This window comes from Hirundo rustica, chromosome W, assembly GCF_015227805.2.
Source record: "Hirundo rustica isolate bHirRus1 chromosome W, bHirRus1.pri.v3, whole genome shotgun sequence".
Classification (NCBI taxonomy): domain Eukaryota; kingdom Metazoa; phylum Chordata; class Aves; order Passeriformes; family Hirundinidae; genus Hirundo; species Hirundo rustica.
In genome coordinates, this window is record NC_053487.1 from 2476438 (window position 1) to 2488748 (window position 12311).

At 44.9% G+C, this 12311-nt stretch overlaps 1 protein-coding gene across 1 annotated transcript in view; it reads left to right on the forward strand.

Moving 5' to 3' along the window:
* The first annotated feature begins 989 nt into the window (after nucleotides 1-989).
* The window catches only part of LOC120764871 (transcription factor BTF3-like), a 29364-nt gene continuing 18042 nt past the window's right edge, over nucleotides 990-12311 (forward strand). Inside the window, exons 1-2 of the mRNA XM_040088987.2 lie at nucleotides 990-1126; nucleotides 1463-1531. Of these exons, the coding sequence (XP_039944921.1) occupies nucleotides 1463-1531 (69 nt within the window). The 5' untranslated portion in view covers nucleotides 990-1126. The remainder of the gene's footprint in view (nucleotides 1127-1462; nucleotides 1532-12311) is intronic.

Below are 12311 nucleotides of genomic sequence, written 5' to 3' on the forward strand. Positions count from 1 at the left end.
TACGAAGCAAGGAATGGGAGGTGACAGGGGTATGAATATGCATTTGTATTTTGGGTATTCAACACTTTTGTAAATAAAAGGCTTTGTAATTACCTGTGAATTTCACAGTGCGAATTAGGGAAATATCCCGCGTGCTGCCCGGCCGTAATAAACATACACTTTCTAACTTTAAACTGTTAGAGAGTTTTTGTCCGTCACAGTTGGGTATCGATACTAGATCAGTTCCCATATTTCTTTAATAAGTCACATGGAGGTCCCTGGGGAAGCAGAGATCCACCTGCAGCCTGTGGGAGACCCCAGGCTTAAGTAGGTGGATGCACCTGAAGAAGGTTTTGACCCCATGAGAACCCCATGCTGGAGCGGGCTCCTGGCAGGATCTGTGGACCTGTGGAGAGGAGGACCCCCGCACTGGAGTAGGTTTGCTGGTAGGACTTGTGACCCTATGGGGGACCCATACTGGAGCAGCTCATGAAGAAGTGGATCTAAAAGAAAAATCATGGATACCGGGACAAGGTTTGAATTATATCACCAAGAGAGAAAATATATCATTTAAATATCTTCTAGGGGGAAAAAAGCCAAACCGAGGACAGATCCATTAATGGAAAAAAAAAACCCGGCCAGGTGAGGCTGCAAGCAAGAGAAGGTGGGGGAAGCAGGGAGGGAAGGGATAGACCACACACACCAAACAAGTTCGCAAACAGAAACGAACACGCCCGAAGGGAGGGGGAAAGAGGGAGAAGAGACGGGGGGCGGGGGGGAGAGGGCGGCGAGGAAAAGAGGGGGAAAGGGGGGTGGGAAAGACGCGTGGACTTTACCTTGCACCCCAACTCAGCCACACAAATAAATTTACTTTGCCCAGCACAGCACGCTTACTGGAGTCCATCACTCCCTACAAGTAGGGTAACCTCCACTTCCCATCTTATGCCTCTAACTCCTCCCGCGGTGGTAGCTCCGCCTCTCCAGATTTCACTGCCGCATAGGGCGCACTCTCCTGGCTTAGGCAGTGGTAGAGCGGCGTCTGGCCTCCCTTCTGGCCGCCATCTCGCGTGTTCTGCTCGGTCCTCATCCCGCTCCCACAACCCTCATCTCCCCCCCGTTCTGGCACCGCTGCTTACGCTTTAAGAAGGTACAAAGGAGACGTTGGGGAGGGACTAGGGTGGAATTTGTTGCTCGACCAAGGGCTGCGGGTTAGTCGGCTGCTGTGGTTGGGGCAAGGCTAAAGCAGTTACGGGCAGGGCCTCAGGAGAGCTGAGCTTAGCTTCGGCGTCGCTGTGTGTGGCAGACCGACCGCCCCCCGCCCCGTTAGGGTTTGGACGTCTTCCAGTCGGGTGTGCGAGCATAGTGAGGGGTAGCTGCGGAGCCCCTTGTGCCCACCTACCTTACTGCCGGGCCCAGGTTGTAGTCCGCGCTGCCGAGTGCTTCCTGACCTGTTTTTGCATGGGTGCTCTTGTTGCTTCCACAGATGAAAGAAACGATCATGAACCAAGAAAAGCTTGCCAAGCTCCAGGCCCAAGTGCGCATTGGTGGCAAGGTAGGAATTGTCTCCCATCTCTGCCTTCAGGATTGTGTGTCATGGTCCATACACTGGGCCTCTGATATGGGATCCTGAAAACTCGGGTGGGGAGCAGCCTTAAAGACTCCTGGGTTGGCTGAACTGTCCTTTGGGGAAGCTACAGTGATCTCTAGTCAGTTGAGTAGAAGCAGAATGTAGGAGTTGAACTTCCAGCCTTTTCTGTTTGGATTTGTTATATTACAGCTGACTTGTAGCCTGTATTCTTATATAGGCTATATTGAAAGACATCTGGGATGGGGCAACCCTGGATGTATGTACAAACTAGGGAATGAAATGTAGAGCAGCATTGCAGAAAGGGACCTTGGGGTCCTGGTCAATGCTAAGTTGGAAATTAGTTAGCAGTGCCCTGGCAGCCAGGAGGGCCAACCATGTCCTGGGATGCATCAGGCACGGTCGCCAGCCAGTGAAGGGAGGTGATTGGCCTGCTCTGCTCTGCTCTGCTCTGCTCTGCTCTGCACTGGTGCAGCCTCACCTCGACTACTGTGTGCAGTTTTGGGCACCACAATATAAGAAAGCATTATGAACAACTGTTTGAAATCGCTTAAAAAATCAGCAGCAAGGGTATCAGTAAAAACCAGATTTAATATTAAGCGACAGCATGACAAAGTTTGTTGGCAAGATTCATTCTACTACTTACTAGACAGTTAAGGCACACCAAGGAAAACAAGCAACAACAAAACCAAACAAAATCCAGGTAATCTAAACATAAATGAACTGAGAACTATCTAGGGGGGGTGTGAGTGTGCGTGTGTGTGAGCATGTGACAAAAGGATAGCGAGGGCAAGGATAAAAAGGAATATGGCCTAAAAGCTTAACAGCACTCAAACTTAACAGTACTTTGACTTAACTTATACCTTAAACCTAAGAATTTAACAAAGGAACAAACAACACTTAACTTATATCTTAACAGAGGAATAAAACTTAGCAGCATTTAACCTAAGTTATAACTTTGAAGTTAAACTTAGCAACTTAGCAAAAGAACAACACTTAGCAGCATTTAACTTAGCTTATCATTTATGACTTAACTTTACTTACAGGCCTAATCTACTTGGATATCTAAGGTACTTAAACATCTAAGAAAGCAGTATTTCTCCCAGATTTCCTATAGCATATGTGCATGTGTATGCACACAGATATAAAGAGTCAGTGCAAGTTACCTGTGAAAAATTCCCTTCAAGGGTAAGTGAAATATTCATTTCAGATGGCTTTGCATCTCCCCAGCAGGTGAAGGGTCAGGCCTCGAGGAGTGGGGGAATTGTCCCAGGACTGTCGTTGTTCAGCAGTCCTCTGAGTACAGCAAACATGAGTTTGCTGGCTCTGAGAGGCCCCACTCAGAGGGAGGTTGCTGGTCACAGCTTTCTGCAGTTCAGAAGAGTTTAAATGGTCTCATTTTGAAGTGCTGTTTATAGGGTCACTAGAGAATAGGCTGTAGTCATAACTCTTTCATCCTGGCCACAGTTTGGGTCAGTACTTTCTTTGAAAGTGTGAGAATGGGGATATTATGCCATTCAGGCAAGGAAAAGAGTTTCCAAGGCTGTTCATAAAGAAAACAGGAGCTAGTTAGACAGCAGCAGTTCCTGGGAGCAGACAGTGTTTCTGATAAGCTCAAGAAGAGCTGAGCCCATGTGCTGTTTGTCAAGGCCAAGGCTTAAAAAGTGTTTCTCAGATCACAGTGTGGCCTGGAAAAGGGAGGATGCACCACCACAGCAAGATATGAAGCTATTAGAAAGCATCCAAAGGAGGGCTACAAAGATGGTAAAGGGTCTAGAGGGGAAGCCATACGAGGAGTAGCTGAGGTCACTTGGCTTGTTCAGACTGGAGGAGACTGAGGGGAGACCTCAGTCTACAACTGTAGTTGTAGTCTACAACTTCCTCACGAGGGGAAGCAAAGGGGCAGACACTGATCTCTTCTCTCTGGTGACCAGTGATAGGACCTGAGGGAATGGCATGAAGCTGTGTCAGGGGAGGTTTAGGTTGGATATTAGGAAAAGGTTTTTCAGCCAGAGGGTGGTTGGGCACTGGAACAGGCTCCCCAGGGCAGTGATCACAGCCCCAAACCCATCTGAGTTCAAGAGGCATTTGGACAATGCTCTCAGGCACATGGTATGAATCTTGGGGCTGTCCCCTGCAGAGTCAAGAGTTGGACTCTATGATCCTTGTGGGTCACTTTCAGCTCAGGATATTCTATGATTAAGATTTGAAGTAAGTAGATCTTACAGTAAATATCTTGGGTATCATTTTCGTAATAGACTAGAGGGCTATACTCCAAATTCTCATCACAAATCTTTAAGATGCCTGTGGCTGTTTTCTTGCTTTTTAGAACAAAGCTGGAGTTTCTGTATTTCTCATACTCTTATCATTGTAGAATAACATGCTTGGAAGACCTTCTGAATTTATGTAGCTTTGTGATTACTTATAATCTGGAAATAAAAAAGTATGTTGAGTATAGTTGTATGCTAGTAAACATGTTAATTACAGTTTCAGTTTTAAGGCAAGAATTTGTTAGCAATTTTTTGGGTTTTATACCTGAGAAATGTGCACACAATATTTAGAATATAAGCTATTCTAAAATAAGACAATGGGAGCAGTGGTAAGGTACTCTGGAGTGCAGGTAGTTTTTTCATCAGTCTTCCTGATCAAAAGGAAGGAGTTTGAAAGTGTTAGTCAAATTTGGCAAATCAACAAATGGTTACAGTACTGGTGTCACAGCTGGGGGTTTGGCTACCTAGACTATAGGACTTGGTTTGAGAAACCTGGTCTGCTAGGGGCTGATGGGTCCATCTGTCAGAGAAGGGGAAGATCATCTTCAGTCATAGGCTTGCCAAGCTGGTGAAGAGGGCTTTAAACCAAAATTGCTGAGAGAGGGGAAACTCAGTCTATCCCATTCCTATTAGATGCCAAGGCCAGGGAGAGATTCCCAAAGCCTGGAGAGGGATCACAGGTCAGCAGGAGAGCATCTGAAGAGCAGCACTGAGGAATTCCAGCCAATAAATCAGCTTCATCAGGGGCCCAACTTAAATGCCTCTATGCAAACACATTCAGCATGGGGAATAAACAGGATGCGCACATGCCTGCAGGGCTATGATCTTATTGGCAACACAGAGACATGGTAGGAGGCTCCTGTGATGAGTGTTTGAATAGGACACAGGCCCTTTAGGAAGGACAGGCAGGGGAGATGAGGTGGTGTTGCCTTTTATGTCAATGAGCAGCTGGAGTGCATGGAGCTCCACCTGGGGATGGATGAGGAGCTGACAGTTTATGGGTCAGGATTAAAGGGAGGGCAGGGACAGGTGACATTATAGTGGGAGTCTGCTACAGGCCACCTGATCAGGAACTGAGTGAGTGAGGCCCTCTACAAACAGATAGGAGCAGCCTCACATTCAGAAGCCCTGGTCCTCGTGGGGGACTTCAACCACCCTGATACCTGTTGGAGGGACAACACAGCAGAGCACAAGCAATCCAGGAGGTTCCTGGAATGGGTTGATGACTTCCTTCTCCAAGTGTTAGAGGAGCCAATGAGGAGAGGGGCTATGCTGGACCTTATTGTCACCAGCAAGGAGGGGCTGGTGGAGAATGTGAAGCTCAAAGGCAGCCTGGGCTGCCCTGACCATGAAATGATGGAGTTTGAGATCCTTGGGGCAGCAAGGCGTGCACACAGCAATCTCACTGCCCTGGGCTTCAGGAGAGCAGACTTTGGTCAGTTCAAGGATCTGCTTGGTAGGGTGCCATGGGATAGGACCCTGGAGGGAAGAGGGGTCCAAGAAAGCTGGTTGATATTCAAGGATCACCTCTTCCAAACTCAAGAGCAATGCATCCCAACAAACAGGAAGTCAGGCAAAAATGCCAGGAGGCCTGTATGGATGAACAAGGAGGTCCTGGACAAGCTCAAACAGAAAAAGGAAGCCCACAGAGGGTATAAACAAGGACAGGTAGCCTGGGAGGAATACAGAGAGATTGTCTGAGCAGCCAGAGATCAAGTTGGGAAAGCTAAAGCACTGATAGAATTAAATCTGGCCAAGGATGTCAAGGGTAACAAGAAAGTCTTCTAAAGGTACGTCAGTGATAAAAGGAAGACTAGGGAAAATGTGTGCCCTTTCTGGAAGGATATGGGAGACCTGGTTACCCAGGACATGGAGAAGGCTGAAGTACTCAATGACTTGTTTGCTTCAGTTTTTACCAGCACACCACCTGAGTTGTAGAAGGTGAATGCAGGGACTGGGAGAACAAAGAATCTCCCACTCTAGGAAAAGACCAGGTTTGAGACCATTTAAGGAACCTGAGGGTGCACAAGCCCCTGTGACCTGATGAGATGCATCCATGGGTCCTGAGGGACCTGGCAGAGGAAGCAGCTAAGCCAGTATCCATTATATTTGAGAAGTTGTGGCAGTCCAATGAAATTCCCACTGACTGCAAAAGGGGAAATATAACCCATGTTTTTAGAAAGGATAATGAGAAAGACACAGAATTACAGTCCCATCAGTCTCACCTGTCTGCTGCCCAGCAATGCAGGAGTTCAGGACCTCTGGACTACCAACCAATGTGATTGAGCAGAAGCCCTTTATTGTTTACATTAAGCTATCTTTATACATTCTAAGAATACTGTTCACGCATTATTTGATTGGTCCCTCTATCTTGTCCATGTGTCCAGCATGCACTCTTCAGGAAATATGATTGGTTGCAGGTCATCTCTTTGTGGGCCTCCTTTATCTAATTCTTGCATTCTTGGTATTCTGCTTCTCAGGCTCTCCCTTCTTAATTTAGCACTGTTTCTGTCTCAGTAACCTTGACAAATTCCTGAGAGTTCTGATAAGAATAACTAAAGACGGTTAGGCTGGTGCACATTATAGCCTAAGCTGTTCAAATACATTGCTACACAGCAATATCATGGAACAGATCCTCCTGGTAACTATGCTAAGGCACATGGAAAATAAGGACATGATTTGTGACAGGCAACATGGCTTCACTAAAGGCAAATTGTACTTGAGAAATTTGGTGGCCTTCTATGATGGGGTTACAGTGTTGATGGATGAGGGAAGAGTGACTGATGTCATCTACTTGAACTTGTGCAAAGCATTTGACACTGTCCCACGTGACATCCTTGTCTCTAAACTGGAGAGACATGGATTTGACAGATGGACCACTCAGTGGATAAGGAGTCAGCTGGACGGTCATACTCAGAGTTGTGGTCAACGACTCAGTGTCCAAGGGGACAGCAGTGACTAGTAGCATACTCAGGAGTCAGTATTTGGACCAGAACTGTTTAACATCTTTGTTGACGACATGGTCAGTGAGACTGAGTGCACCCTCAGCAAGTTTATTGACAACACCAAGCTGTGTGGTGTAGTCAGCACACTGGAGGGAAGGGAGGCCATCCAGAGGGACCTGGACAAACTTGAAAAATGGACCCCTGAGAACGTCATGAAGTTCAGCAAGGCCAGGTGTGAGGTCCTGCACCTGAGTCAGGGCAATCCCAAGCATGAGTACAGGCTGGGCAGAGAATGGATTGAGAGCAGACCTGGGGAGAAAGACTTGGGGGTGATGGTTGATGAGAATGTCAACATGACTTGGCAATGTGTGCTTGGTGCCCAGAAAGCCAACATTATCCTGGGCTGCATCAAAAGAAGTGTGACAAGCAGGTCGAGGGAGGCAATTCTGCTCCACTCTTGTGAGATGAGATCCCACCTGGAGTACTTCATCCAGCTCTGGTATCCCCAACATAAGAAGGATATAGACCTGTTGGAGTGAGTTCAGAGGAAGCCATGAAGATGCTCTGAGGGCTGGAGCACCTCTGCTGTGGTGACAGGCTGAGACAGTTGGAGCTGTTAAACCTGGAGAAGAGAAGGCTTCAGGGAGACCTTAGAGCCCTTTACAGTGCCTAAAGGGGCTTCAGGAGAGTTGGAGAGGGATTTTTTACAGAGACATGGAGTGATGGTACAAGGGGCAACAGTTTTAAACTGAAGGAAGGTAGATTTAGATTGGACTTAAACTTTTCACTATGAGGGTGTTATGATCCAGTTTTAAAGTTATTTAGAAATTCCTCTGCCCAAATTAAGGTGCAAATGAGACCAGATGCCAAAGACAATAGTATGAGTTTTATTTAATAGTAAATATGAGAGAGAGAGAAAGAGAGACAAAAGAAGAGAAAGAAATAGAAAATAGGTGCGGAGCAGAAAGAGAGTGACAGAGACAGAATAAGGAAAATATCACTATCTGTGGATCCCAATGATGTTCTGTTGATCCTCTCCAGCTGGTCTTCTTGGTGGTGAAGGTCCCCCCAAAAGCATAGAATCTGATGGGTTAATATACACTCAGGCCAGGTGGGAATGTCCAGGTACCTCCCCTCTGGGGGAGGGGGAAGCAGTCTCTTGCAGGAGACTCTGGGTCTGTTGCATCATTTTGCATCACATGCATTCCTGTGGTGCAAGGCCTCTGGGGAGCGCTTTGGGGGGGTCTTTGATGGATTATGACACCCTCTCAGCTGCCTCTTATGTGAATGTCCCATGGATGTGGCCTGTGGGATTGGGGGTTTTACAGCTGAGCCAGTTTGTGTAAAGGAGGATGGGTGTTCAGTGTCTCTGACCAGAGGTTACGCCACACACCTGAAACCTCCTCCCCCTCGCCCTTGTTTCAGGGGGAGTCTGTCTAAACCTGACTTCGGTGGGCTGTGGTCTCCTCCACCCCAAACCCAGATAGATGATTCTTAGCACGGCTTCTGGGTTTGTCTTTCTTGAGAATGCATTCCTTTCCCTCAGCCTTGTTTGTTTCTCCTTAGACCTGAGATGATTGAACTATAGTGTCCCATTTATCTTACCTAGGCAGCTTAACTCACAGTCCAAAGTTCTTCAAGGAGGTTTCTGTGGCTGTAGCTTCTTTATACAGTTTTTGCTATAATGGGCAAAACTCCTTCATAATGATGTTTAAGGCCTGAATCATTTCAGTCCCTGACAGAGGGTGGTGAGGCACTGGCACAGGCTGCCCCAAGAAGTTGTGTTTTCCCCATCCCTGGAAATATTCAAGGTCAGGTTGGATTTGGCTTGGAGCAACCTGGTCTAGTGGAAGGTGTCCCTGCCCACAGCAGGGAGTTGGAACTAAACGGTCTTTGAGATCTCTTCCAACCCAAACTACTCTGTAATTCTATTCAGCAGAACTCTTGTTGACAGTTTCCAGGAGCGTTTATTCACATGTTGAAGCTTTTTGCCTTTAAATGGATATTTAGGCAGCCTTAAATCAGGATTAATCTAGTAATTAACTGGCTTGGTGATTTTGTGTATTCTTTATATAGATTACTAGTTAAGCAGAGGACCGCTGTATTATATTTATGATTATGTGCATGTTACTAGCATGTGTGTATTGCTTATAGAGGGCTTTAACCTTTATCACTACTGTTTTTTTTTTTTTTTTTTCTTTCTTGTGAGAAAAGGTTGAACATTGCAGGCCTGCAGATCTTAAAAAGAAGATAAATATTATATTTAGATGGAGGGCTATTGTAGTACTTCATTATGTGGAATTTGACATTTTTGTGTAGGGTGTTGATACAGCTAAATGTCATGTTGATTTTTACAAACCTTTTTCCTGGAGAAATCTAGAGCTCTGTGTCTGTAGGGGAACTTAACCTTTGCTTGCTTTGCTTTCCAAAAAGGAGTGGTCTAGAATATTATGTAGAAGTATTTTTTTTTAAATATATTTCATAAAATCATTTACATTTGAAAATACCTCTAAGATCATGTCCGTAAAATATTTTGGGAAAATATGTGTTCTTCAAATTTTGCACAAATGTGTAAGTCCATCAGATGGAGATGTCTATTTGGAATAAAAAACAGTCTTGGGTTTTCTCATTTTCATTTTCACTTTTACTCATGTCATGCACCAGTTTTGGATTTTCAAAGCTGTCTTACATTGTTCCAGTAACCTTTAAGCAATCTTGAAGCTCATTTCTTTAAACTCTGATGATGCTACCTGAGTCGCAGCCTCAGAAGACAGCTGTAAACTGTGGCCAGAACTGCTACTTATTTTTCACAACTGTTTTATAACTTCTTGGAACAAAACTGTCAGAAGTAGATCAACAATGAAAGTTCATCCTAATTCTAGATAGCTTGTTCCACCTAAACAGTTGGCATTCACAACTCTAGGTAATCTCTAACGTAAACCAGTTGCAACTCCATATTGTTTGACACTGTAAAAAATAAAGGATAGGAAAAAAGAGATCATTTGTATTTACTGGGATGGTAGACTAAAATCTGTTGTGCATTCTTCAATATGAAGCTGATGGTTAGGGGCATTCCAGCAAAGGTTTTCCTGACCATTGTGGACCTGATTTCCGCCCCCCCTCCCCCTTTACAACAATGGCATAAGTTACTGGAGTGCAGAAATAGCCTGTCACTACACTGATCATCCTTAGTATTGCTGTAAGCAGTTACGCTTGCACACACCTGCTGTGCAGTACGTATACTTTCAGGAATTACACTGCTCTGTCTGGCAATGAATGTATAACCAGGTGAATTAAGAATTCATTTACTCTGAACTTTAAAGATCAAAGATATTGTTAGGGGTTAGTCCTAGGAATGATGGCTGAATAGATCTTTCTGTAGAGGTTGATTTGTCACTGTTGGGGGTTAGTTTTTTTTTTTTTTTACTTATAGAATTTTTCCCCATAAGTTGCTGGGAAACTAACTACTGGGTACTTATAGGTACTCAGGCAGAATAAAGGGGCCAAAGGAGAGGAGTTGTAGCACCTGACTACACTTCTTTTGTCTCTGGGAGTTTCTCTCGGAGGAGGAGATGACAACGTGAGTTTTGGGGCAGGTAAAGGACAGGGCTGGAGGCAGCTTCTCTTGCTCTCGGCATCAGAGAGAGTACGGCCAGGCTGTTGCTTGCTGCGGGAGGAGTCCACTGTCATCAGAAAGTCCGGTCCTGGGAAATCTACCATCATCTGCTTGTGTGACCAGGAATTCGGAGCCCCTTTGCCTGCCCCTGCTGGAGCTGGGCCAGCCCTGTCCGGCCGTCGCAGCTTCTTCAACACTGTTCTTTTTGCTAAGCCCTTCGAGGTTCTTGGTTCTGTTTATTATTAATGCTGTAGTTGTTGTCGTCTGTTGTCCTTGTTATACATACTAGTAAATGTTAGGAAAATTAATCCACTAACACCAGAGGTTTATGTCCAAAAAGGAAACAGAGGAGTCCTTTTACTTTATTCAAATAAAGGGAAAGGCCATGGGGCATTTCCCCTGGGGGTCTCTCAAATTTTCGGAGGACACAGCCTCCTTTTTATCCTAATTTCCCGGCCGCATTTCCCTCTCTCCTCATTGGCTGAGGTACTTGAGAAGTACAGACTTCCTGAAATGCCTAAGACCTAAGATTCCCCTTTTCATGTATAACCCCCCAAATTTTTAATTTTTATGGGATTTATGGGTTTTCCCCCATTGTTGCTTTCATCTTTCAATATTCAATTTAATTTACAAGCAAACCTATGGTTTGTTTGTAAAAGCAAGTATCTTATTTTCCATTCATCAATCAGTAGAATCCTTCCCATTGTTTCTCTTATCTCTCAGTGCTAGTTTTATCTACCAGCAGACCCAGGGCTTGTTTGTAAAGACAAATCTTGTCATTCCTCTCAAAACCAAGACAGTCACTGTAATGAATGAACAAGCCCAATTCCGTAAATCAAAATTTAGATTTTTATTTCGAGACTTAAATTCAGTCTCTAACAGCCACAATTAAAAGGAACAGCATTGAACCCCGGGGTTTCGGCACTGGGTGAATGCAGAAACAGACTCTATCGCTCCGTATCCACTCTGTTCACCAAGTGTGCCCAGAGCCGCTGATTTTTATACAGTCTTTCGCTGAGAGTGGACGGTGATTGTAGCGCTCTTGCTTCGTGGTAGCTTCATTAGGTATTCATGTTCAGGTCCCAGGTCGGTTGAATGGGTTCTCAGAGTAGAACAATGCCATGATTGCCGGGTCCAGAGAAGGTTTGGAAATGTTAAATCGGGCCGGAACAGATAAGATATCAATCTCCTCTTAATCACTAGGTCGTTAGCAGGTCCATCTCCGGGGGAGACACAGTTTATCATCTTTCCTATTCTTTTAGTTTTTTTGGTTGTCCTGAGGCTTTTCCCAGCAGGGACTCTCCTTGTCTTGCAATCCTCGTGTCCCCTTCTTACAGTTTAGCCTTTTTTTTTTAACCCTAAATACACTCTAGGTTCTTCAGAGCTTAAATCCGACCGAACGCGAATTAACTTTATATAACATATCACCATATTTAATGCGAATTAACTACATATCACAATACCTAACACGAATTAACTTTAGGTCACATATCACAATCCCTCCCCTTCTATATAAACACATTTAATTCGTGTTCCTGTTATTGCCTTTTTTTTTCTTCTTTGACAAAAAAGCCTCTTAACAAGAATTTTACCAAACACAAAAGACCTCTTATACTTTAAACATCATCTTTATAGTCATCCCACTCTTCTTCGGGTTCATCCCAATATTTCTTACACTCTTCTCCTCCCTGTACTCGGGCCTCAAATCTTGCCAGAACTTCTGCTGCCCTGCTTCTTTCCTCATTTAATTTCATGATTTTTGATACTTTACTGTTCTTGCTAAAGCCCCCTGAGGCTAATTCGGGATCTGTGGGTAATGCTGCGATTTGCATTCCTTGTACTACCGTGTGTATGAGACGAATGAAACACGGTATCAGGCATGGTAGGAAGATAACTCCTGCTACTGAACATAAAAT